Source organism: Lygodium microphyllum, chromosome 16, assembly GCF_053477565.2.
Source record: "Lygodium microphyllum isolate KBCC chromosome 16, Lygodium_microphyllum_v1.1.10, whole genome shotgun sequence".
NCBI lineage: Eukaryota > Viridiplantae > Streptophyta > Polypodiopsida > Schizaeales > Lygodiaceae > Lygodium > Lygodium microphyllum.
In genome coordinates this window covers 111,416,805-111,444,507 of record NC_141150.1, presented here as the reverse complement: position 1 = coordinate 111,444,507, position 27,703 = coordinate 111,416,805, and the positions used below count along the sequence as shown (strand labels likewise).

Sequence of the window (27,703 nt, the reverse complement as noted above, 5' to 3'; positions counted from 1 at the left end):
TAGAAACCCTATCAAAGATTTGAGTGTGGATGTGCAAATTGCAACATTTAATAACAAACTTGGTATCATAAAGGTCTCTAGCTTGTTTAACCAGGAAGTCCTCAACTCTTTTTTTATGTGTTTAGAGAGAGGAATTTCATGTAACACATTTAGAGTAGAGAGAGGCGCGCCGCGCAAGTCCCCTTACTTGCATGTTCAACTTCTCAGCATGTAGGAAAACCATCCCAGTGTAGGTCAATGAAATGTACAACTTATAGTCATGCCACGTAGAGCTCGGTAAAGTGGTGTCTCAGCCCGCGTTCTCTCTCCTCAATTAGACTTTCTCTCTCCTTCCCGTGCCTCCTACATTTTTGAGAAACATATGCAATTCCTATTGGACTCTTCTTAATCTGACAAATTAACAAATTTGGATATATATTTTTAGAAATGTACACTAATCTATACATTCAGTTTACAAGAGAATATCCTTCTAAGTTAATCTAATAGGAACTTCTCAAATCTAAGCAGCTTTGTGGTGGAAGGTGATTCCATTTACATCCAAAGTTCCTGTCTTTGACAAAGTCAAAATGAAATCGTGTCAATGTCTTGGTCATTGTAGCTACCAGCTTGACTCGTCCAGGTCAATTGACCTGCACGTTTCCTGCCTCTTAGGTTACCTTAGAACGGAGACCCTCGTGAACAAGGACGACTTAGGGAGTCCAGAGCCACGGGGCACGGAAAAAGTACCTGATCCAGCATCAGCTGACGTGGCTCCCGAATTTCCTTGTCTGTGTGTGAGCCGGGGTGGGAATTTGGAAAAACCCAGCTCGTCTTTCCACTCGATCCGCCAATTCGAGTCCCACCCACCGTCTAACAATCTCTCTAGTCGAAGGGTGCGCGCAGCCCATCAGGCGGCATCGACCCTTAAACAGTGAGCTAGCCTCCCCTGTTTCTCCTACAGAGAAGCTAGCTGCTTCCCTGTGTCTCCAGCCTCCCCTCAACAGAGAGGCTGCCTCCTCTGTCTCTCTCATCAAGGTGGATAAGCTTAAGAGAGCGCAAAGGTTCGCGGCCGGACAGTGAGTTAGCTCCCTTGTTTCTCTTACACAGAGCCTAGCCTCCCCCTGTCTTCCAGCCTCCCCTGTTTCTTTCTCGACAGAGAGACAGCCTCCCCTGTCTCTCCCTCACCACGGTGGATAAGCTCAAGAGAGTGCAAAGGTTCCTGGCGTCGGCCCGGACAGCAACACCCACTTCCCATTCCATGGCAGATCGCCAGGCTGCCGTCAAAGCAGCCAAGGTCTGGACAGTGGCTCAAGATGGATCGGGTGATTACAAAAGTGTGCAGGACGCCATCGATGCAGTGCCCCTTTGCAACCGTGAACGGACCATCATTTGTATCAGGCCTGGCTTCTACAAGCAGCCCATCTATGTGCCCAAATCCAAGAACATGATCACTTTCATTGGAGAATGCCCTGAGACGACCGTCCTCACTTGGGCCAACACCGCAACCAGCATTGATCACCATCAAGTATTGCCATCCTCGAAACCTACTCTATTCACTTTCAATTGTTTAATTTGAATGCTTTCCTATCCCTCCTTCCCTACCTTGGGTGCTGAATGGAGAGAATCAAGCGTTAGCATCTGGCTTGTTCAGCCTAACTGCGATTTCTCTTCATTGAATTCTGTAGACATATTAGTAACACATCTGAACCCTACAAATCCTACAGTGACTCTTTTCTTCGTTCCTACGTTTCACTTTCTAAAGGGTAATAGACAATTCAGTCAATCAAGGATCCTAATGTAATTTGTCAGTTGTTTGCAGGCAGCACGAGTGATTGGAACTGGTACTTTTGGCTGTGGCACTGTAATTGTAGAAGGAGAAGATTTTGTAGCTCAGGGCATCACTTTTGAGAACTCAGCTCCAAAGGTATGGCCTTATGACTTTTATCACAGTCCGTATGCAAGCCAAAGTAACTTAGGTAAACTATTTGACTGCAAGCAATCCCACCACTATGGATAGTATACCAACTATAATAGAGATATACGTTTGAGTTAAGCAGAGAGTTCATGCTTTACCCTGAATGGACGTACATGAAGACAGAAGTTGGGAACTGTGTTTGGCAACTGTCACACACAAGAAATGATGGGAAGGGGAGAAAACAGTACTGGTGGCTAAATTTCAACAACCGAGGCTGTGGTTAGGGAGCAGGGAGAGGTGCTGGAGCTCACGTGGGCTATTCCTCTTTCAGTCATCTGGTAGAGAAAGAAGGGCAAAACTTTGACCCTGAACTTGTTTTAAATCCATGCAAAAAAACTATGAAGGGTAAATCCCTTGTCTGCTTTTTGGGCACCATCAAATTTGCCCATTAAAAAAAATTGCTTTAGAGGAAGTTAAGTGTGGTAGGGCAACCACTCCTTAGGAGTCAGTTTGCAATTGGAGTTTGGCTGATCCTGTCCTATCCCAAGCCCACAATTTTAAAGTCTCTTTTGGTAGACTTAAGGTGGGCTGTAATCAGTGAACAATATTTGCTAATGGAAGGATGGCTGTCAGACATCTAGCAGCAGTGCTGGCCATGTGGGCTCTCATCATCACGCAACCTTGACGGTGGCTCATTGACTGGTGTTTGGACTTGGTGACTTCCCCACAAGTAGTTGTGATGTCCAGGTGGCCCATTTATGGTCCTTTTGGCAGAGCCAATATCTTTTATGTGTGGACATGGACTCCAACAACGATTCCCAAGCTCCAAATGGTGTAAATAAATGGTAGGATTTGTAGTGGAGACAATGAAGTGTATGTACTACAACCACTAGCAGTGCATGAACTCAGAAACTCAGAGAATGAATGAATGATGAATGAAATCAAATGATGATAAGATGATCTAAGGCCTTTGTTTTCTAGGATTGGGGCTGTGGAGAGCCAAAGAGTTGGCGACACCAGGTTGGCTTAAGATATCTGCACTGTCATAGCTGGTGAGTGGCAGCAACACTTATAGAAGAACTAAGAGAAGTTATATTGCAAGGGTGTTAGTAATGAGGATCATCAGTAACTGAAATGGGAGTGAAATGCTGCTCCCTACAATGGTTCGACAGAATGAAGAAGAAATAGAAGCACTTGTATCATGGCTGGGAAACTTGATAGCATAACAATAAGCAAGGTGATACTTGAAGGTGCTTGAAACTTGATGTCAAGAGAGAAAAGCCACTAGCTCTATTTCCATGTTGGTAACAATACGAAGATAGGTCTAGTGTGGAGTCTCGAGAGAGAGAACACTATCCCCATCTCCGCATTGATATTGTGCAAATGAGGGCCGAATTCTCCACGTTGCAAAAAAGAATTTGGAGGTCTATAAGAAAGAGCTCTTGGCTGTAATTCATGCACTATCTATGTGGAAATACTATTTGTTGGGGACTGATTTTACAGTGCAGACAAACCATTAGACTTTTGAGGTACTTTTTGATGCAAACAAAGTTGTTAGAGAAGCATATGAGAGGAGTGATTTTTCTCTCTATGTTTCATTTTTAGATTGTACATATTGGTGGTAAAAAGAATGTTGTGGCTGATGCATTGTCATGTAAGCCACAAAATTTAGCTGCTAGTCTGGTTTATCACACTGAGTTGGATGCCATGAAAGAGCAATATGTTGCTGATTCGAACTTTGCTAATGTTTTATGATGAGCTTTGCAATGGCCAAAGGCATGAGCACATTGTACTAAGAGACGGATTTTTGATGATGCATAGACGTCACAAAGGAGTTAAGGCCTAGAGTTATCACTGAAAGTTATACTTCTCCATATGCAATACATAGAGGTATTGATGCCATGGTCAAGGCAGTGGAGCATTTCTTTTATTGGCTAGCTTTAAGGCATAATATAGGGTAGTTTCTCAGGACACACATTGTATGTCAGAAGGTAAACCATAATAGGCAAAAGATGCCAGGTTTATTGCAGCCCTTGCCTATTCTAGATAGGCCTTGGTAGAGCATTGCAATGGACTTAATTTTTGAGCTTCTTGGGTCACCTACAGGGAATGATGGGATATAGACTATCATTTGCAAGTTTAGCAAACAAGCCCATTTTATTCCAATGAGAAAGAAAATAAAGGCTGATCGTATGACACTATTTGTTTTTGTAGCATATCTTTAAGTATCATGGTATGCAAGAGTTGATCGTTAGTGATTGAGACCCTTGGATGATCAGCTTATTTTGGAATGAGTTGTTTGAGAGTATGGGTACCACGCTGAAATTCTCATAATTTTTCCATCCATAGGCAGATGGTTAGTTTGAGGAAGCAAATTCCACAGCGTTAGATCTTTTGAGGTGCTATGTTTCAGACCACAAGATATAGTGGGAGCAGTATTTGCCCTTGGTTAAGTTTGCTTACAACAACACAGTGCATAGTTCCACTAGCAAAGCTCCATTTGAGGTGGTTGAGTGTGACAAGAAGATATCGACTATCTTGGAAACTAAGGATAAGATCTTTGAGGTTGACTGTTATGTGGAAAACTTGGATGCAGCCTATGCAAGGATAAAGTATGCACTTTAGAGATCAGAGGAAAAGCAAATGAGAGAAAGTATCCACTTTAGAGATCAGAGGAAAAGCAAATGAGGGTAGCTGATTGTCATAGACCTGCTTTGCAGTTTGCGGAGGGCGATTATGTATTGCTGTGTTTTGAAAAGGCAAGGTTGAAAAAGATGAAAGGAAGAGAAAGACTGTATCCAAAGTTGAGTATGAGATACAATGGGCCCTTCCAGGTGTTGGAGAAAATCAACGATGTGGCATATCAGCTGAAACTACCTCTACATTGGTGGATACACAATGCCTTTTATGTCAGTTTGTTGAGGCATTTTCCTGGTGATGTGCCAGAGGATATGTTTGCTGAAATTTAGCCTGAGGTTGAGGAGTTGGATAAGATTTTGATACTCCAATAGATTTTGGCACACAAGAAAAGAAGGGTCAAAGGTAAAGTTTCCAGGAGAGAGTGAAATTTCAAAATTATTCACCAATGGATGCCAAATGGATGAAATAGGATGACTTGTAAGAACATTCTTAGTCATTGCAACTTTACTTAGATGCCTTCGCTTAGAGCGGACTTTAGTTTGGGTCCAATTAGATGCAGTAGAGCAAGGGTCTGGAGTATTGCCTGATGCTCAAGGGGGAGGTAACACTTCTACTTCTCTAGTTATGGACAGCTTATATATGTAGTGGATCTCGAATGTAATCAACATGCATCTAAGGTACTGTGTTGACAATATGTTTGCCATGAGGTTACTGCTTAATGTTCTAGTTATTGTGAGATGTATGTAGATGAGTATGAGTTTCACTTGGGTACTCGAACTATACTTTTGCATCAACTTATGATTAGTTTGGTATGAATTTTGTCTCAATTTTGAGACAAAAATTTTGATAAGCTTCACCTCAGTTTTTGACCAGTTTAAGAACCATTTATGGTCACTTTTGGGATTAGTTTTGCTTCAGTTTTTACATTGATTGCTGGTCAGTTTTTTGCAATAAGTTTGCGATCAGTTTAGAGTCACATTTGCAGCAGTTTGTGATTAGTTCTTAGGTTAGAACTGATCAATTTATGATCAGATTATGCTCAATTTTCAATGGTTTACAGCTAGTTCCATGGATAAGAGCATGTTAGTAAATGCCATTGATAGTTTTAGCTATGCTTTATGCTGAAGTAATGCTTTTCTATGGCTGATAGTCAGAACAATTGAGAAACATGAGTTATGGATGCATCCAATGAGTTTCTAGCAACAGTTCTTAACTGATTTTCATTTTTATGCTATACATATGTTGGCTGGAAATTTTCTACAGGTTTGGGGCATGTAGGATGGTTGGACAATAGTATGCAATGTTGTGATTGTAATGCCTTATGGAAATTCCAATGCAATATGCTCTCCTTTGGCACAATGAAGTGCAATCGAGGATGATTGCAGGTATTTCAAGGGGGAGGTTTGTGACGAGAATGTGAAATTTTGAGATGCTTTACTCTTGTTGATAACGTTTCATTAAGTTATTAATCAAATGTGCAAGGTTGTTTAAGCATATATGATGTACATGTGGTAGATATTTCATGATAATAGGCCAAGGACCTTGAGGATGTAGTGGGTGTCAAAGGCAAAAGTTGTGATGAGTTATGCTGACTGGGTTTTGGTTGATCAGTTGGTCTTAGATGTGACCCTAGGATAGCGGTGTTAGTGGTGACACTAGGGACTAGCATTAATTAATTAATGCATGCTAGTCTTAAGGGTCAACAAAGGTTGGGGACTACTTTAGGTTATAAATGGCCTAGCCAATTAAATTATGGATGGGCACATTTAATTTTGGGTAGGGTCAAAAGGGTTGAATTTAATTTTCAGAATTATTTAATTTTAAAAATGAATTAAATGGTTGGATAATGTTGAAAAATGGGTTTAAAAGGTTGCCACTTAGTAAAAATACCCATGCAAGATTGAAAAACGTCTTTCGAGGTTGGAGAGAGATATTAAGTGTATCTTGCAAGAGAGAGGGAGGAGATACTGTTGGTCTGATCTACAACCATTGAAGGACCTTCTCAGGCAGCTAGGGGCAGGAGAAGAGCAATCGACAGCAGGCAATAGCAATTTTGAGGCTTCCTAGAGCTGGTGATAGCAGCTGATGGTTGGCAATAGCAAAATCTAGCATCCTTGGCAGTAGGTGACAGCTCTTGGTGGGTAGTATTTGACAGGCTGTGGTCAATCTGAATGCCTTTCTCACGAAGAATTCTCGATTTTCTCTCTTCTGGCGTTCTCTCACCTTTTCTAGCTTGTGTTTAGTCAATCTTAGCATTTCTCAGGCTTTTGGATCATGTTTTAGTCAAATTTGGTGGAAAGCAGAGAGATCTTTGCTGCAAATCTTAAATTTCTTTAGAAATTAGGTTTTGACAACCACCTCGGGATCTGTGCCAATTGGTGAAGGTATTGCACACTGAATTCAGCCCCTGAAATTTGTGTGATTGTTAGGGAATTTAGATATAGCCCATTCATTGTAATTTGGGGCAGCAATTGGCTTGTTGGAGGTTCCGTTTGTGTAGGTCTTGGGTGAAAAATGAAGGGGCAATTGGTCCAAATTGATTGCTGATTGTTGCTATAGCAAAGGGGCTTTTAGAATAGCAAAGGAGATTATGAATCTAAGCTTGTACTCATTCCATTAGCAATTAAGCTAAAGAAATACCAAAAGGGATGCTAGTTTTCGGTTCAATGGGGTGTCCAATGTCTGAGATTATTAAGGTAATTTGTGCATTTTAAGTTATGTTCATTTGTTGATTGCTGTAATTAAGTGCTTGAACAAGGAATTACCACCCTTTTCAAGAAGGAAGGGTGGTCTTAGTGGTTGTAGAGTATAACTCTCTTTTACTAACTCCCTCACACACACACACTCTCTCTCTCTCTCTCTCTCTGTGTCAATGCAATCTTGCAACCACAAGAAGAGTATAGAGTAGAGCAAGAAGACTGGAACTCATATCTAAGTAAATGGCAAAAAGATCATCACAAAGTAGGATGGAAACCCTAATTTTTGCTATATTTTAGGGTTTCAACAATAATTTCTTCAATTGCTCTTCACCCCAAGCTAGAAATTGTTGAGATTTGTTGAGGGATTGTCAAAGAAAGGTGTAGAGTGAAATTTCATAATTTTGTTGCTAGAAAGTGCCTAGATTTGCTGCTGCCCTAATATAGGACAGCATAAATGTTGTTGCTTGCAGATTTGTGAGTTGTTGATGCTGTTGCTAGCCCTGTAGGCAGTTGCTAGCTGCTGATCACCTTTTGAGAGTAGTTGTTTGCTTACAAATCCCTCTAGCTGGTTGGAAATGCTCACAAATTGATAGCGCTTGTTGTAAAAATGCTCTGTCCTCTCTTTGTTGGCCTCCACAATGCATCGAAAATGGCTGGAATGACCCACTGCCAACTCTTAAACAATCCAATCCTCATCCAGTTTGCATGGGTAATTTGATAAGTGGTAGCGTGTTTTGTCACTGGGTAGCCTTCACCTAGTCTCCCAAGCTATTGCAATCTCTACAAACCCAACCATCGGTTAGACTAAGCTATGTAGGATAAATCCCAAAATACTTTAGAGGAGGTTGCTTAGAATCATCTATAGATTAGTGCCATAAAGCCTAATCCTCCTATTCATATGAAATCTTTGCTAGTTTGTCGATATTTTGGCAACATGGCTATTGATTTAGCATGGCTCAAAGGCATTGGGCACATGACTATATGTTGGAAATAAAGGGCCATCGTGCCTTTTATATGTGCACGGGTGTGAACACACCCTTAGCACATTGTACTTGCATATATATATCTATCTATCTATCTAGAAACCTAAAGTGGTACACTCGTCATTGTACCAAAAACGTGCTCATACTCTACACTACTTGCTTTCGCTCTCTCTCTCTCTCTCTGTCTCTGTCTCACTGCGCATACGACAGTTTGCCTCGATCTTCGTGCCTAATCGATTCCTACAAACTGATATTAGAGTGTAAGGTGCAGACGATCGTCAAGTTAAGGTAGAAGACCAGAGCTGGCAAGAGATAGCTCAAAGGCGAGCAGGAGAATCACAGTCGTGAGTTGCAGAAAGCGGACGGGCTGTGGAGAGTGTGAGAGGGCCGGGCTTCAGCTGTGCGATAAGGCTCGTGGCAGGACGGCGAGCGGACAGGCTGTGGAGAGTAACTGCCGCGTAACAGGCGACAGGGGGAGTAGTCGGTGCGTTGCACGACGACCAAGTGACAGTGGGGCGAGTGCGTGACGGGGAGGATGGGAGACAGGCCTGACGGGTCAACAGACCCGTTACCCAAAATCTTTTTTTTTCAAAAAATCATTTTTTCAAACTCCTTCCTCTAATCGGGGTTCACACTTGCAAGCATAAAACATTAAATTTGTGCAATTTTGGCCCGGAAAGTTGAGGCTCCGCCAGATTGAGCACTGTTCGTGAAAAATTGAGGCATCTGCGTTGGAATTGCAGACATTATGCGCATTTGAATTGGAGATTTTGCCAAAATTGTTGAAATTTTGCTCATTTGAGTGAAATTTCTCAACATTTGACCCACAAAATTTGGGGCTTTTCCCAGATTTGGGGAATTTGATGCACGACAAGCAAATCTGTCCCAGAAATTGCAGGAATTTGTGACATTTTGTCCCCGACATTTGGGGCTTTTAATGTACATGTCCAAATTGGGCTGAAATTTACCCAATTTCTCGACATTGATGCACATTGGACCCCGTGCAACTTGGGGTTTTTGCAGTTTGGGCAAAATTTGTGCAGCATTTGGTCATTTTATGTACATATAGGTTGAATTCTGCACAATTTGGACATCAACACTTGGTAAAATTTGGGGGTTTTGCTGAAATTACTTTATTTTGGCAAAATTGGACAGTCCTATGCATGATAGAGGAAATGCAGATGCGTGTTTGACGCTTTAAGCACAAAATTTTGGGGCTTTTGACCGTTCGTGTTAAATTTCATGCCCGTGGGTACATGCACAACAGAAATTGCAGCTGAAATTTTGGGATTTCTCATGTAATGTGATGCACATGCCCTTGGAACAGCTGTAATCAATTGGATAATGTTGTAGCTCATGGTTTGGTGCTTCTGAAAATTTAATTACAGATCTGAAATCTGTACTTCTGCGTGGTCATTTATTGCTGATTGGTACTTGTTTGTACCTTGGTCACTTGGGTGACAGTTTGGGCCTGCATTTGCTGGTTTTTTGGTCACATTTGGGTTGAAAATCATGGCTGGCAGCAATGACAGCAGTAATCTGATGCACATAAAGAAGCTTGAAGGCGCACATAATTTTGCAGTGTGGCAAAAACGGTGCTACAATATCCAATTACAAAAGAAGCAGGCAAGGCCGATCAAAACCAAAGGGGCAAAGCCTATGGATATGGATCAGGATGATTGGGATGAGTTGAATGAGCTTGCATGCTCAACCATAGAGCTATCGATTTCTGATGCCTTGCTCTTCAACATTGAAGGTTTGGATTCTGCATATGCTATATGGACTAGACTGGAAGAACTGTATGCAGAGAAGAGTGCTGCAAGCAAAGTGTATTTGCTGAAAAAGCTTATGGATTTGCGTATGAAAGAAGGTACAGCAATGTCTACTCACTTGAGTGAGTTTAACTCCATTTTCAGCCAGCTGGTTGCCTTGAAGTTCATGATTGATGAGGAATTTAAGGCTACTTTCTTGCTTTGCACTCTACTAGAGAGTTGCGATACATTCAGGATTGCTATGAGCAATTCTAATGTGATCCTTTTGTATGCTGATGTAGAGAGTGCTCTACTTATGGAAGAGATGAATCGGCAGAACAATGCATCCAGTAAGTCTTCCAGTGCTTTGCATACTAGGGGCATGTCACAGCAAAAGGGCAAATATGATGGCAAGGGACGCAGTAAATCACGTGGCAAAGATGTTGAATGCCATCGTTGTGGCAAGAAGGGTCACTTTAAACGTGAGTGCTATAAATGGAAGAAAGAGAAAGGAAAAGGCAAGAAGACAGATGATAGCAAGGAAGAGAAGGACAATCAGCCTAAGAAGAGCAGTGTAAAAATTGAAGAGGTGAATGTAGTCACTCATGACAGCGACAGTGGGAGTGATGTACTCTTTGTCTCTTCACATTTTGGTGCATATACTTTACTTGCAGATACAGATGATGACATGCATACGTGGATTCTTGATTCAGGTGCTTCATTTCATGTCACTCCTCATCGTGAGTGGTTTTCTGCCTATACAGGGGGTCGACATGGTGTTGTTCATCTTGGGGACAACTATGTATGTGAGATCGTAGGTATTGGCAGTGTGCAATTACAATTTCAGCATGGCTCTGTCTTTACACTTCAGCATGTACGGCATGTACCTCAACCCAAGAAGAGCTTGATTAGCATAGGGCAACTAGATGATGATGGTTTTCATACCATCTTTGGTGATGGAAAATGGATGCTGATTTTGAGCATTGTGATCATTGCATTTATGGCAAACATGCACAGACGTCACATAAAAAATTTCTTTCTTTGAAATCTTCTCCTCTAGAGTTAGTACATTCGGATGTATATCAAATGCCAGGATTATCTTTAGGGAGAAAGAAATATTTTGTTACCTTTGTCGATGATGCTACACGGAAAGTATGGGTTTACTCTATTTGCAGCAAAGATGAAGTGCTTGATAAGTTTAAAAAATTCTTAGCATTGGCTGAAATCAGACAGATAAGATACTTAAGTGTCTTCGCTCTGACAATGGTGGGGAATATGTGTCCAAGGCCTTTCAGGCATTTTGTGACAGCAAAGGGATAAAGAGGGAGCTCACTGCCCCTCATAATTCGCCCCAAAATGGAGTTGCAGCGTATGAATCGGACCATACAAGATAAGGTCCGTACGATGTTGTCTCATGCTGTATTATCCCATGGTTTTTGGGCAAAGGCTGTTATGACAGCCGTTCACTTGATTAATCGGTCACCAAATAGGTCTTTGGGGGGAGGGGAGTTCCCCAAGAAGCGTGGTCGGGCAAGCCACCTTCATATGCTCATCTAAAAGTGTTTGGCTGCGAGGATTTTGTGCACATTCATAAAGAAAAATGTAGCAAACTTGAGCCAAAGTCCTGTAAATGCATTTTCCTAGGATATGGTGACGAGGGTGAAAAGGGGTATAAATTGTGGGATCCCGAGAAAAGGAAAGTAGTATGCAGCAATGACGTTATTTTCCGGGAAGATCGCATGCACAAACAGCCCGAAAAGACTGAGGAGGTCCGTAGGGTTGTATTCCGGGAAGAAATACATTTTGGACAGCAAAATGTGCCTGCTGTACAGCAGCAAATACCTGCTGTAAGTGAACCTATAAATGCAGGAAATGATGCTGGAAATGATCAGCCAGCTATTGCCCATGAAAATGAGCCATTACATGTGTAGGAACAGCTAGGACAACAAGCTGTTAATGCTGATTTGCAGGCTGAAATGCTAGGACAGCATGCTGAAAATGGAAATTTGCAGGAACAGCCGGCAAACAATGACCATTGGGTTAGGAGATTGTCTAGGGCTACTAGAAAACCTGATAGGTTTGTTCCTGGTGCAATTAATGTGGCTGATTATGTCATGTTGACAGACTGTAATGAACTGTCTTGCTCCAAGGAAGCAATGGATAGACAGGACAGCAAGAATGGTATAAAGCCATGCTGACAGAGATGGAGTCTCTTGAAAAAAATGGCACTTGGGACTTGGTGCAGTTGCCTAAAGGGCAGAAAGCCCTTCCATGCAAATGGGTTTACAAGATGGTCACTTCTGGTTCCTCACCAAAGTACAAAGCAAGATTGGTTGCAAAAGGGTACAAGCAGGAGCATGGAATTAACTTTGATGAGATTTTCTCTCATGCAGTCAAGATGACTACATTGAGAACCATTTTGGGCTTGGTTGCAGTTGAGGATATGGAGCTCATACAGATGGATGTAAAGACTGCGTTTTTACATGGTGATCTGTATGAAGATATGTATATGCAGCAACTTGAAGGGTTTGTTGAACAAGGGAAGGAAAAAATGGCATGTAAACTCAAAAGGAGTTTGTATGGGCTGAAACAAGCACCAAGAGAATGGTATCATAAGTTTGATACATTCATGCAGTCCCAAGGCTTTCATAGAAGTCAAGTGGATCACTGCTTGTACACCGAGAAGGCAGCAGATGACAGTCTAATTATCATGGTTTTGTATGTTGATGACATGTTGATTGCTGGCAGGGATGCTCATGCCTTGGACTCACTAAAGCAAAGTCTTCATGGCAGCTTTGACATGAAGGATCTTGGTGATGCAAATCACATTCTTGGCATGCGAATACTTAGAGAAAGATCGAAAGGCTTACTCTATCTATCTTAGCAGGAGTATATCTCCAAAGTTTTGCAGTGTTTCAATATGGAGGGGGTGAAAACCATTGGGGTTGCATTGCCTCCATATGTGAAACTTAGTGCAGAGGACATCCCTCCATCTGATGATGAGAAGGCTGAAATGGCCAAGATACCATATGCTTCAGCTATTGGCAGTTTGATGTATGCTATGGTTGCTACAAGTCCTGACATTGCCTTTGCAGTGGGAGTGGTTAGCAGATACATGGCAACCCCTGGCAAGAAGCATTAGGATGCAGTGAAAGGTATTATGAGATACCTCAAAGGCACAAAGGAATTGTGCATCTGCTTTGGAAAGCAGAAGGCATTTGTTGTTGGCTTTACGGATGCAGACTATGCTGGTCATGCGGACTGTAGGAAGTCCACTTCTGGGTATGTGTTTACTTTCATAGGAGCAGTCTCTTGGATCTCCAGGCTACAAAAGTGTGTTGCATTGTCTACTAAAGAGGCAGAGTATGTGGCTGCCATTGAGGCATGCAAGGAGGCTTTATGGCTTTCACGTCTAGTGGGAGAGCTTGGCATCAGAGAGTTACCTGTTCTCCATTGTGATAGTCAGAGTGCTATCATGCTAGCACGGAATCCTGTCTTTCATGCAAAGACAAAGCACATACAGGTAAAGTATCTCTTCATTAGAGATGCACTTGACAACAAGAGCATTGAGCTTGCCAAAGTGCATATAGATGATAATCCTGCAGACCTTCTCACAAAGGGTCTTCTAGCAGAGTGGTTTGCTCATTGCTGACAGATGATGGGAGTTGGATAGATATATTTATTTCAGCCTTGTACATACCTAGACTTAGCTGATTCTTTTCTCCTCTTAAGGCACATTGCCTTTAGGTGGGAGGTTATTGGGAATAAAGGGCCATCGTGCCTTTTATATGTGCATGGGTGTGAACACATCCTTAGCACATTGTACTTGCATATATATATCTATCTAAAAGCCTAAAGTGGTACACTCGTCATTGTACCAAAAACGTGCTCACACTCTACACTCCTTGCTTTCGCTCTCTCTCTCTCTCTCTCTCTCAGATTGCGTTTACGACAGTCTGCCTTGATCTTCGTGTCTAATCGATTCCTACACTATGTAATTTTTTTATTTTGTGTTTTTAAATTTTTAATCTTATAATACTATTTTTACTTGTTAAAATTTTTGTCAGGATAAAAATCTCCCTTTGATGTTGATATTGAGGACATCACAAAAAATGTTGATTGCTTGCGACGATGTCACCAAGCACTTGATGCTTTGGCAGGCCATTTTTCATTCAATATTAAAGGCATGAGTGCTCGGGTGATCTTCAATGCAACATCGAAGGCCTCAATTTGATAGCAGAGGACTCCATAATAAAAAACCCCAAATTTTGATAAACAAATTTAAAGAAATTGGGCTTCAATTGTAAAAAGCCCATTGCTTTACAACATTTATTGTTTTTGCATAGGCGGTATGTCCGGCAATTGGAGTATCATGCACTTCCTATAGGATCTTCTTTTTTAGATCCCAACTATTAGGCACATGCAACTTGTACTGGTATTACAAAAACTCTCCTTCGATGTGATAATGTTTGTGTTTGGCCTTCCCATTTAAACCTCTTGCTTGAATAGTCCTTCTTGTCTCAAGGTAAGCGGGATCTTTAGGGATTTCGGCCGTTACTGCTACTAGAATAGGATTACTAGTCATGAAAATCAAGCTCTAAGAAATCCCCTATTGGTAGGCTCTTCCAGAAGTAGAAATTTCAAGAAAGTTTTTTGCTCAGGGCATTAGCCACAATATTGTTCTTCCTAGGATGAAACTTGATTTCAAAATGAAATTCATGGAGAACTTCAATCCACCTTCTTTGCCTCATGTTAAGGTTTGATTGGGCAAAAATCCACTTGAGACTTTTGTAATCAATCTCACAAGCATGAAATTTCTACCAAGCAAATAATGATGCCAGAGTTTTAGAGCATGAATGATTGCTAAGGCCTCCAAATCATGCGTGGCATAATTCTTTTCATAGGGGTTAAGCTTGCGAGAGGAATACGCAATTGGGCATCCTTCTTGGGTAAGGATGCATCCTAGTGCCATGATGCTAGTATCGATGATGATTTCAAATTTCTTCTTGAAGTCTAGCAGCTTCAGAACAGGAGTTGAAGATCAAGTGCTGCCCAAATTCTATCCATTAGTGCCACCTAGGTAGCACCAACATTGCTAGAACCATTGGCTGCTCATGAAGCCTAGTGCGCCAGTTGCGCCCACTGTTATACTGCCCTATAGTACTGGCCTTCACTTGTGCACAGGCAGTGCCAGTGCCTCTCGTACCACCCACCACTTGCTTTGCCTGTTGCACACTGAAGAGCTTGCAATGCTTGCACCGCTTGGTCCACTTTGTCTGCGTGCATTTAGTGCCTTTGTCGCCACTTGCTCCACTTGATGTAGCACTAGCTCCGCTTGGCCTCGTTGTCCTCCTTGCATGTGATGACTGTCTCACTAGCGCTAGCACCACCCAGGATAATGTTGCGCCACACTTGGAGCACTTGTGCGCAACGCTTGTTGCGCCAGCCATTGTTTCCTTTGCCGCACTCTCCATGGTAGCTTAGCTAGTGCGCCATCAGCTCTTGCCAAACCTCCTTGCTACTACCATTGTTGCCACTTGGGCCGCTTGCGTAGCTAACTTAGCCGCCATTTTTGACCGTAGAAATGTCGATTGATTCCATTCTGACTTAACCCGAAGGTCTTGATCTATACGCACTTTTCGAGGAGCCCAAAATTTGGGGCTTTGGCTTGAATTGGCTTCCAATGCACAAATCGACACCGGCATCTCGTCTTGCTTAATTTTTTCCCAACTTGCACAAGAAATCTAGGGCTGTTTGGTCTAAAGGCTTTGGTCTCCATCATGAGACAGATTCTAGTTGCTGTTCACTGTTGGTATGCGTCCTGAGGGTGACATTTTTGCAGAAATTTGGATTGTAAGGTATAAATTTCTTCAATTTCTTTGAAATTTTGTGAAGAAATTTAGGGCTTTTGCTCGACACACATTCCAAGGTAGATAAGAGGTGGTATAGCAACATTAAATTGCGATGAGAGTCAGATTTGGCAAATTTTTTAAGGGAGATTCAATAAAATCTAGTGAGAATCAGCATTAAATTACTGTAAATTGTATTTTTGGGCACACATTTCGAGGCGGTGCGGTACATCAGTGCGGTGCTGTCATTTGCAAGCTATGAGTGCTTATTTGTGCGATATTGGGCACATTTGGCAAAATTTGTGATAGGTTGATACTTGCATTTTAATCCCGTGGGGATTTTTGTACTCAACATGGTACATTCTATACTTCAGCATTGAAGTATTTGGCTATTGATTTTTTTGCATCATTGATAGCATGGCATGTTAAGGGCATAATAATTAGAGTAGCATCCTTGGTGTCCTCACTTGGGAGGACAAACTTGACGGCACAAACTACTCATTGTGGAGTTTCATGGTCAGCAACCTTCTTGTGTGGCAAAGGACTTGTGGGACTATGTCACTGGTGAATTGCAGCGACTAGGAGGTCTTGCACCTTAGACATCTTAGTGTAATGCTTGAGGATAGGTTGTTGGTGCTGTTGTTGCTGCCCCTCCTCTTACTCCCCCTCCTACGGAGGATTAGTGGAGGTGGGACTCAAAGGATGCATATGCGCTATATTTGATTGCCTTGTTAGTAAAAAGGGCTATTATTCCGCTTATTCAATCTTGTAGGATCTCAAAGTTGCTTGGGATATACTTGAGCGCATGCTTGTAGTATGGAATGAGGCTAGGATATCATATCTCTGAGGAGAGCTGGCTAATGTGAACATGGATGAGGGTGATAGTATGATAGTCGCCTTACACACATACATGATTTGTGCGAGCAACTACTCAATGTTGATGAGGTCATTCAGGATGCAAAATTGGTAAACATCACATTGAACTCTCTTCCTGAGTCATATCTTGGTTTCCATATCTCTTTGATATTGTCTTTAAGGGGAGCAATAGCTCCTCATATAGTGGATTTGGAAGGCCTCTTGTTGCAAGAGAAACAACAAGATGTATACTAGATGTAGGCCATGCAAGAAGAGTTAGACTCTATTGCCACTAACTCTACATGGGATCTTGTGGATTTATTACCTGGTAAGAAGGCCATTGACATGAAATGGATTTTTAAACTCAAGCACATTTTGCAAGGTACTCAATCACATACATTTATTATTTCCCAAGGTGAAAGCTTGCACAATGCATTTACAGGCTTATAGTGATTCAGATTTGGTTGGTGATGCAGACACTATGTAATCTACTAGTGAACATTGTTTCTTTCTGGGCGGGCTGCTCATGCATTTCATGGCCAAGTAAGAAATAGCATACAATGGCTACCTTGTCGTGTGAGGTTGAGTACAAGGCAACCTTCATGACAACAATGGAATGTGTATGGTTGCATAGATTGTTGGCTGATCTATATTTACCATTGGAAGGTCCTATACCCATTCTCTCACAGTCAAAGTACTATTGTAGTAGCATGAAATCCTGTGTTTCATGCTCACACGAAATAGATTGAGGTGCATTATCATCATGTTAGAGAGAGATGCTATGTAAGAGAGCATAGCTTGATGTATGTACCCATACATAAAAATGTTGTAGGTATTTTCACCAAGACCCATGTAATTCTGGGCAGTGTCCATGTAACTCATATGGGGTGGATACTTTTAAGTGTCAATGTAGTGTGTGTGCCTAGTATCTTTGACATTAAAGTAGTGACACTAGGTGTCACAAGTATGCAAAATTTTGAGATGCTCTAATCTAGCTGATAACATTTGATTAAGTTACTAATCAAATATGCAATGTTGTTTAGCACATGTGATACAAATGGCAATTATTTCATGATAACAAGCCAAGGATTCTGAAAATGCAGTGGGTACCAAAGGCCAAAAGTCGTGATAAGTTATGCTAGCTATTGGGCTTTGGTGGTTAGCTGGTGTCAGTTTTGACCCTAGGATAGTTGTTTGGCCGATAAGTGTTAGTACTGATACTAGGGACGACCATTAATTAATGAAATAATGCCAAATTAATTTTAGCCCTTTTGACCTTGTCCAAAATTAAATGTGTCAAGTGGTCCCCAACCTCTGTTGACCCTTAGACTAGCATTAATTAATTACTTAATGCTAGTCCCTAGTATCACCACTAATACTTATTGGTCAAACAACTATCCTAGGGTCAAAAATGATACCAATTGACCACCAAAGCCCAGCTGGCATAACTTATCACAACTTTTGGCCTTTGATACCCACTGCATCCTCGAGGTCCTTGTCTTGTTATCATGAAATAATTTCCATGTGTAGACAACCTTGCACATTTGATTAGTAACTTAATCAAATGTTATCAGTGAGATTAAAGCATCTCAAAATTTCACGTCCGTGTGACACTAGGGACTAGAGTAAGTTAGCCTAAGTTAGCTGGTGGAAGGCTGGTTAGGTCAACCCTTGACCTAATTTAGAGTGGTACCTTTACTCTATCTTTCAGTTTCAACAAGTATACTCTACTCTCTTGCTTCAGCTCACTCATTGTCATAGTTTCTCATTTTCCTCTCCTTCATAGTTGATGCATTTTCTTACACAGTGAGGGTAGTTGCTATCAAGGAGTAATCCTTAATAAAAATCATATGTCATCTTGTAAGGCCCAGAAATCCTCGGATTTCTTTGATGCTCTGGGATGGTGGTTAATCTTGGATGTCTCTGACCTTGGCAGGATCCACTAATATACCTTCCTTTGAGATGATGCCTCTTAGATGTTCAATCATTCTCTTGAAAGATACACACTTTTCCTTCTTGGCAAAAAGCTTGTTCTTGTGAAGACTTTCTAGGACAATTTGTAGATGGCCTAGATGATCTTTCTCTTCCTTGGAGTAATAAGAATATTATCAAGGAACTTGAGGAGAAATTTATCAAGATATGGCTTGAAAATATCTTGGACCAATCTAATGAAGTAGCTGAAGCATTGGTTAATCCAAAGGACATTACAATGAATTCGTAATGACCATGCCTCTTATATTGAAGGCCGTCTTTGGGATTTCCTCTTTCTTACTTGAATTTGATAATATCCAGACCTCTGAAAAGATCAGCGCTCCTTGCAACCTATCCAATAATTTGTCAATTCCAGGAATGGGATACTCATTCTTGATAGTAACTTGATTTAGTCCCTATAAAAGCTTGAGGGTTCTGTCCACCTTTTGGAATAGAACAAGAGCACCCCAAGAAGAGTTGCTAGGACGGGTGAATCCCTAATCTAGCAATTGCTTGAATTACTCCTTTAATTCAATTGCTTTAAGAATGGACATTTTGTATGGTCTCTTTGCCAACTGATTTTGCTCTAGGTACCAACTTAATTTCATGATCTACATCTCACTCAGGAGGTAATTCATTTAACTCTTCAAGGAAGACATTTGCATATTCACTTAGCTATGAAGGCTTATCCTCATCCTTACTGTCTTCTATTTTGTTAAGCTTGATAAGATAAATAGGAATTCCTTTTTTCATTCCCTTTAAGATTTGACTAGCTTTAGCTAACTACCCTAGGCTTGCCTGCTTTTCCTTGTTATTGGGCCATTTTTCAAAAAAGATTTTTGAATTTGACTCGCCCTGCAAGCTGCCCCACAGTGTATGTTTGTTTGATTGGGCCAGAAATCTGCTATAATAACTTCACCACCTAGTTGAAACTAGACATTATGGATTGTTTATGTTGATATGGTTTCTTTTCCATTTGTTGGTTTTACCAAGAGTTTTTTAGAGGGTTTTGGGCTTAACTTCAGTTTCCTTGTATACTTGGGGGAAATAAGTGAATGGGTAGCTCCACAATCAATGAGGATTTGGAAAGAAATACCTTGGTGTTCTATTGGAATTTGGATGATAGAGAACTATTGCCCAATGTCTTGGTTGTTCACTTATGCATGAATAGGTTATCTTTCAATCTCCTCTTCCAGAAAAGGATCCACTTTATCAATGGAAACCAATGGGCGAACTCCAGCTCCTTGTCTTACTCCTTACCCAGCTCCATGTTCAGCTCCTAGCCCAACTTAGCACTTTGCTCCACGCCCATGTCTCTTGATATTGAAATTTTCTCCTTTGGTAGGATTACGAGGAACGTTGGTGTTGGCATTTATTCCCATACTAAGATATTGAGCTCGAAAATGGCTTGGTTGGTTGCAGTTAAAACAATGTGGCTCAATGTCCTTGTTCCTATTGTTGTGGTTGTTGTAGTTTGCCTATTTGTAGAATGTTGGCAAGATTTGCATGGATTGGATTATTATTGCTTTGCTGATAATATACTTAAGTCCTTTTTGTTGAGATATTTGCAATCACACCTACTTCAGTCCCTTTGTGAGAAGCAGTGAGGGCTCAGGACCAGAATCCCATATGCACAGTAGGAGAAAGTACCACGACTCAAATCCTATAAAGCATTGTACTTGCACTCTTTTTCTAATGCAATGATAGTACTCTTTTCTTTCCAGTAAAGTATCATGTCACTGTCAATACACAAGATTGTGTTTATGAGTCCAAGTCTCAATCTTGGAACCTAATTCATTTGTGTAACAATTTGTCCTAGTCAGGGTTAATGTCTTCATGAGTTTCTTTTTCCTCTTTCAACCTCCATAGCTTCCGCATTTGCCATGCTCTAGATCCCGTGTATTTCACATGGTATCAGAGCTTAGCTGAGCATGGCCCAACTCTCCTTTTACTCCTCTCAGCTCCTTTCCATCTTTGCTCAGCTCAGTTTGAGTACTGGACCCTATCTCCAACTTCATTTGCATTCCTACCTTCAATGAAGCTTCCATAGCAGCCATAGCCAACAGCACCCTGTCAGCTTGAAGCTTTCATATCTCTCTCCACAGGCCAAATCTCTCTGAAATTCCTTTTGAAGAAGTGTTTCTCTACTTCCAGAGCTCCTTCCTGGCACCTCAATCATTGAGATTGGGCAACTATAGCTTCAGCATTGCCTCTTTTTAGAGTCGCTGCCATAACTGTGTCTGTGGACAGCACCTACCTACCTCTGTTGGAGTAGCCATATCTCATCAACCAGGCCATATCTCTTTGAGCTTTCTTCTCGAGAGTTGTTCTTCAGGTCAAGCACAACTTCTTGGCTCAAAAACCAAGGAGATTTTTGATGAACACCATGCCCGGCATTTGCATTTTCCCAAATCTGGGCGCAGTTTTGACAGTGACCACTTTGAAGGCTTAGATCTCTCAACTCGGGCAAAATGAGTACAAACCCTCTTAGGGGAAGTTAGACCCATTAGTGAGGGTCCTCTATCTCAAAGGGTTTGAGTAGATTTGACTTGTGGAGCTCGAGGGAGCTCATTTACCAGTCGTTGGTCCCTGTTTTGATAGGACAGTCATAGCCACACTTCACCAAGGTAAAAAATCTCATCATTTTCTCTCTTCTGGCACTGGAACAACCCACTGCCACTCAGACGTGAAGGTCCCAATATCAAATCATGAAGGGGAAGATCCGGATCTGAAAGAACTTGAAGGATTTTTGCAGGTTTGAAAGACTCATGAAAGAAACATAGTATCTATTGACACTCATTTTTAGTGATCTAAACACTTGTGTCTCTTGACATATCTCAACCAACTCTTTTGTTGCTTAAATTTGATAAGTTTGAAGCTGATTTGCTGTTGGTTCCTCAAGTCGAACATGGGCAAAGATTCTCCAACTGCCTGTTTTAAAGGAGTTGGGTTTCATACTTGGTAGACTCACATCAAACTGATCCTGATGAAGAAGGGCCTCTGGGCCATTACCATTGGAAAAGAAAAGAAGCCTCGTTATGTGGATCTTGCTATCACTTGGCAAAAGAACGATGATAAGGCTCAGGCCATTATGAAACTGGAGCTAGATGACACCTATATCCACCATGTGGATAACTGTGAGACTTCACAAGATACATGGAAGAAACTTGACACTTTGTTCGGTACACAGTCTAAATCATCAAAGTATGGTCTCTTGATTGAGTTTTTCAGGCTTGAAATGAAGTCTAGCACATCACTCGCCACACATCTAAATTACATGGAAGGACTTCTAACTCAACTTGCAGGAATCAACATTAAAATGGAAGAAGATGTTTGCATCGGTGTTCTACTTAAGAGTTTGCCTCCTGAATATAATAATGTATCAACAACTCTAATTAATATGCCAAACCCTAAACTTGTTGATATCCAGACATCACTATTAGAGGAGGAAAAGAAGCTAAAAACTAAGGAAGAACCAAGTATCTCTAGAGATGAGCATGCATTATATGTTGGCAATAGGTACAAAGGCAAGAAGGATCAGCTCTTCTGTGATTTCTGCAAAAGGACCGGATACACCGAGAAGTTCTGCCACGCCAGAAAGAGGTCCCAAAAGGCCTATCTAGTTGTAGTCAAAGAAGAAGAAGAAGAAAACGCAGAAAAGGAAGAAGAAGAAGAAGACCACTAGGAGAAGGACAAACCTCATCAGTCCTTCTATTTAGACAGACTTTTTTACCTGTCGTTGCTTGATTTGCTGAGCCAGTACTTTCCGTTTGGAGGTGTTGAATGACCCGGGGGGGGGGGGGGGGGACATCATCAGAAGACCGTGGCCATTAAGGTCATCCCCCTCTTTCCCCCCTTTTACCTCCTTTATAAGCCTTATAAAGGCTTTTTAATATTTTTTTCTTTTTAGAAAATTTCAGCATAATCTGGTTGCAATATTTTATGTTCCTTAGTTGGATAATATGCTGAAATGCATCATTAGGAAACTTGCTTCCTCCATAATGAGCAAGAGGACCAGACAGTGGGTTTTAGTATCACTCTCTCTCATTTTTCATGTGAGATAGATTAAGAGTATAGAGGGAGTTGTAGTGCCTGCAGATTGCTGCCTATACTACTGAATCTCCTGAAGATGTTAGTGCTGAAATCCATAATTGGGAAATCCGCCTTAACAAGCAAGAGGACCTGACAGTGGATTTTAGTATCACTCTCTCTCATTTTTCATGTGAGATAGATTAGGAATATAGAGGATATTATAGTGCCTGCAGATTGCTACATATACTACTGAATCTTCTGAAGATGTTAGTACACATTTATGTTCCTGTAACCCTTTCTCTTCGTCTTTCTCTTGGAAGTTTACAAACTTTTGTTAGATGACACTTTGTTAGAAAGGGTAAAGAATACCCTTATTTTTTCTTGTGAAAGTTGACATTCTCAATGCTACTACATAGGGTTCAGGCCAGGCTGTGGCAATCCGAGTCACAGCAGATCGATGTGCCTTTTACAATTGCCGCTTTCTAGGTTGGCAGGTAACATTTGTTGAAGCTTTGAATTTTCTAACCAATGAAGTTTTCAGGATGCAATCAAAGGGTAATGCTTGTTTTATGCTGGCACAGGATACAGCATATCTACATTATGGAAGGCTTTATTTCAGAGATTGTTACATAGAAGGTAGTGTTGATTTCATATTTGGAAATGCAACAGCATTGTTGGAGCATTGTCACATCCATTGCAAATCGTCAGGCTGGATAACTGCACAGCAGCGCAAAAGCTCATCCGAGTCAACTGGATATGTCTTCCTTCGGTAAGGAAGTTTTTTGTCCACCTGGACTAATGATTTTTTGGGTTGGAAAACTCAGAAACTTGTCAGTCTCAACAAAGTATCAGCACTGCACTGTTCACCAGTTTATGCTATTTGGAAATTGAAGGCAAAAGTTCACACCAGCAATTAGAAACATTTTGCCTCAAAATTCTGATAAAGATTATATCCATTGTCTGCCCACAAAGAATGTCCCGATCAAGACTAGCAGCCCCCTTGAAAGGGATTGGATCCTCTTCTTCAAGATGTAATGCAGCAGCCCAGCAAGTTTTATACCTTGGTTCTATATTTGTAGTCTCATCTGTATGATTTCGGTCAAGGCACCAGACCCAAGCAATACACAGATCCTCTTTTGCTGTCAATTCTAAGATTTCAATGTGCACCATAGTCGCAGGAAACAGCTGTTTCCTAGCTTTTTCACTTGGAAACTCTGTTTCGTAAGAGATGCCGTCACTGTTTCTGTTCCACCTGTTTTTAGTGTGGCCAAAATTGACTAAATATTTCTGCTTTCTAATGATTGTTTGCTGAATATCTCTCTACTTTTGTCAAATTATGTGAGTATGCTCCTCTAAAGTGTTTCCTCCCACATTTCAATGGTGAAGAAGTTCACATATTATAATGCTTCCCATTTCCTAGCTGTTTCCATTTTTTAGTCTTGGGCCGTTGCCATTGACATCGCCATTCTGTTGCTTAGCCTTAGGCTGTTACTTCCCAATTGTTTCTTAGCCATTTCTGTTTCTTACTGTTGCCATTGCAGTTTCCGTTGCATGTGACAACGTTGTGCAGCCACATTTGGTCTCAAGCTCAGTGCTTTCAAGCTTTAATCATTTCCTTCACTAAATATTTTGGTCTAGCAATAAGTGGTCCCTGCAATTGCCATCTGACCTGTTACACAAGATTCTTTGCTCTTTCTATTCTACAAGAATTATGTGCCTCGCATGCATTATGAATGCTTGCTCAATGGATATTTGTCTGGATTTTGTCAGTCCATCACTTGCAAAAAGTTTCTGCCATTTTATGGCTGAATTTCTCAGTCCATAAAAATAAGAGCCCAAACATGTCCTGAAAATTGTCGCTAGTGTAGAAGCAAATTCATATATGCAGCTGACTCTTTGCTCTCATTTTCCCAGATGTGTCATTACCGGTATAGGGATGGGTGCCCCTTATATGCATTTAGGACGTCCATGGGCTCCTCATGCAAGAGTTATCTTTGCATATACATGGATGGATGCGTGCATTATGCCTGCTGGCTGGCATAACTGGGGTAATGCTGAAAATGAGAAGACAGCATGCTACTATGAATACAGGTATTGTTGGCAAATTGTTCCTGCTTTTGAAGAGCTGAGAGAACTTAAGAGAATTGAAATGTAGTGTTTTAAATCCACATGTTTCCTTCAGGTGCTCAGGTCCAGGAAGCAACACCTCAAAGAGAGTCTCATGGGCTAGACAAGCTAATGATGCAGAAATGGGGCAGTTCTTGTCCTTCCGATTCATTGACCAACAGCAGTCTTGGTTGGGCGGCGTCAACTCAAAGCAAGCACCCTTTGTACCAGTACCATTATCAGCTTGATTGAGTCAGTTTTTCTTCAAGCTTTACTGATACTAAAGACTAGCAGACACAGCAGAGCTCACATATCAGCTGAAGCATTGTATGGGATCTCTAGCACAAAGAATCCTTGTGTGTTGGGTAAGAGGGTGGGCATAAAGGGTGCAATCACTGGTTTACTGGGGCCTCTTAGGAAGGTCTGTTCAAGGTCAAATGTATTATGATGGTGGAATTAGCATTGTAAGGGCTTCTAGTCATGAATTTGGCAACTGGCTAGACATTTGAACTGCAGAGGTTGCTCAAGCTAATATCAATAAAACTGGTTGTGGGTTACTGAGAGAATCAAGCAGGTTCTATTCACTGTCCCAAGGTTTCTCTCTTCAAACCCAAAACACTTGATGGATGAAGGATGCAAAGCCCCTCAATTGAAATTGAAGGAACGTGCTCCTATCAAGCCTAGGATTCAAATGAATTTGAATAGTCTTAATATCCTTGCTAAGGGATAGTCTTAGCCTAAATAAACTTGCTAAGGGATAGTCTTACTATCTTGCCTGTTTTCAAGGGAATTGGTGGGTGTGCAAATGGACCCCTCTTGGATAAAATGAGCTAGACCCACCTCTACCATAAACACTGCAAGAACCATGGGTGGACCCTCCCAAGGAGGGGGAATGCCTCTTCATATTGTAGTAAAAGAGATTTGCACCATTCCTTCGGGTTATAACCTCGAGACTTGACTATCTAGGTTATCACTTAGGAATTTATTGTTCCAATGTGTTTAAGTAGATTGAAATTTCTGTTTCAGGGATGTATTAGTAAAGAGGAAGAAGATTGTCACCTAGATCTGCTAAATAAAGCATAAAATTTGATTCCTGGCCAAGGTTCATGAGGAAACTTATGTTTCTTATGTAACAAATTATAAAAATAAACCTCTGAATTCTTAACTATCAATAAACACAAGTCCATTTTAGCTCTATTTGTGTGAAATCAGCATTGATTACACAAAATAAAGAGGGAGGAATGTTGCCACCTAGGTCATCTCATCAAACTATCAAATGCCAATCTTGGTGAAGTAGCTAGCACACAAGGCAACCTTTTAGTGAAAACATTGATCATGTTAAAAGCAAAGTTGATTATAGAACATTTTTGAAGGGATTTATAACCAAAGCATCAAAGCACATGTACGCAATACATGCATTTTTGTTTTTGTGGCTAGTCAAGATTGGGCATTGTGTCGGATTGTGTATTTGCTAACCTTTTCCTAATGGAAACCATGATCCTTGATGCTCTGCTCCATTGTTTATAGTATAATGTCATTTACTTTTCTATTTATTGTTTTTAATTATTGATGGTTTGTTGCTTGAATTCTTGTCTTGATGCTTTTTGTTACTTTGTTATGGCTCTTACAAGTATGTCACTTTGATGAACTTGAAAGTGGTGTACTCATTACATTAATTTGATAAGGGTGGTACTCTAATTTATCAACATTTGAGAGAGAGAGAGAGAGAGAGAGAGAGAGAGAGAGAGAGAGAGAGAGAGAGAGAGCCTTAAAGTGGTGGTTGTGAATATGTAATGAAGGTTTGGAAAAACAATGCAAAATTGGTATGATTGCATGCCACACATGTTATCATATGGTCCAAACTCTTGTCCATGTAAAGTACACTAGAATGTTGAGTTGAGAATTTACCAAATGGCATGTTCAAATTTCATGTATGTTTGGTTCAACTCAACTTTAAGATGATGATGCATGTCTACTGTGAAGTTAGTTTCCTGGCCATGCTTTCAACAAAACACCAACTTCAACAAAATTTGTTTGTGACTTGTTTATTGCGAAGGCTATGCTATGACCATTTTCATACCTTGTCAGAATGTCACAAATGTGTTTACCCCATGATCTATCTATAAGGCTAAAGTGCAAGAACTTGTAACCATCATATGAGGATCCTTTTGAAGTTTTTGTTGATGGACCTTTTTACGTTGTCCAATGGCCTCTCTCTACTAGTTGGAAGAATGGAACTCGAGCTAGCAAGTCTTGGTATCATACCCTATTTTACATATTTCACATTGGGTGATTCTCCCTCTTGGCTGATGACCTTTATTCCCTCTCTCTTCTACATAGAAGCCATTGGACCCTTTGCTCTCATTGCAACCACGTTTGCAATCTCGTGCAATCATTGTGCCACTACCCTTGAGGTGGTTTGCCTCCTTTACAAGTGATGTGGATGAGTTGGTTGTTAGTCAACTAACAATTAACTTATTTTGTACTCATATCTACAGAAGGGCCAAATGCCTGGCATTGGAGTCACATGATTTTATATAGTCAATGTTTTTTTTTGGTTTTTTTGCATTTATTTAATCATTATATGAATCACATACACATGCATGTGCATATATATATGCACAGAAATTGCATCCAAGCTTCTTGCTCGTAAGGTTGGTGTTGATGCAACCTTTATGAAATTCATGCAACTTTCACCTTTGAGCTATACATCTAACTCGTCAACCACACATTTTACTTGGAAGCATTGGAACCAACAAAGAATATGGGTTAGAATTTAGAGTTTTTGTGGATAATATCCAATTTTTTAAAAACACATTTTAGATGCCATAAATCATAAAAACATGTATGAATATAATGTATCTAGTCGAAATCATCTCCATAAATTTGTCCCTTATATGATGCTTTCATTCTAAATTAGAAA

The 27,703-nt window shown here is 40.8% G+C and overlaps 1 protein-coding gene across 1 annotated transcript; it reads left to right on the top strand.

Moving 5' to 3' along the window:
* The first annotated feature begins 796 nt into the window (after nucleotides 1–796).
* Nucleotides 797–25,809, top strand: PME31 (pectin methylesterase 31). Its single transcript, XM_087696272.1, has 6 exons — nucleotides 797–1,504; nucleotides 1,799–1,903; nucleotides 23,091–23,168; nucleotides 23,256–23,443; nucleotides 24,589–24,765; nucleotides 24,857–25,809. The coding sequence occupies exons 1-6, from the start codon at nucleotides 1,238–1,240 to the stop codon at nucleotides 25,026–25,028; spliced, it is 987 nt and encodes a 328-aa protein (XP_087552398.1). The 5' UTR covers nucleotides 797–1,237; the 3' UTR covers nucleotides 25,029–25,809.
* Nucleotides 25,810–27,703: the final 1,894 nt, after the last annotated feature.

What these genes read in the sequence shown, in the direction of transcription:
- PME31 (XM_087696272.1), top strand. Translation starts at nt 1,238, where the DNA reads ATGGCAGATCGCCAGGCTGCCGTCAAAGCAGCCAAGGTCTGGACAGTG. An exon ending in CCAGCATTGATCACCATCAA is followed by an intron (nt 1,505 to 1,798) that starts GTATTGCCATCC and finishes AGTTGTTTGCAG; the next exon opens with GCAGCACGAGTGATTGGAAC. An exon ending in TTGAGAACTCAGCTCCAAAG is followed by an intron (nt 1,904 to 23,090) that starts GTATGGCCTTAT and finishes GCTACTACATAG; the next exon opens with GGTTCAGGCCAGGCTGTGGC.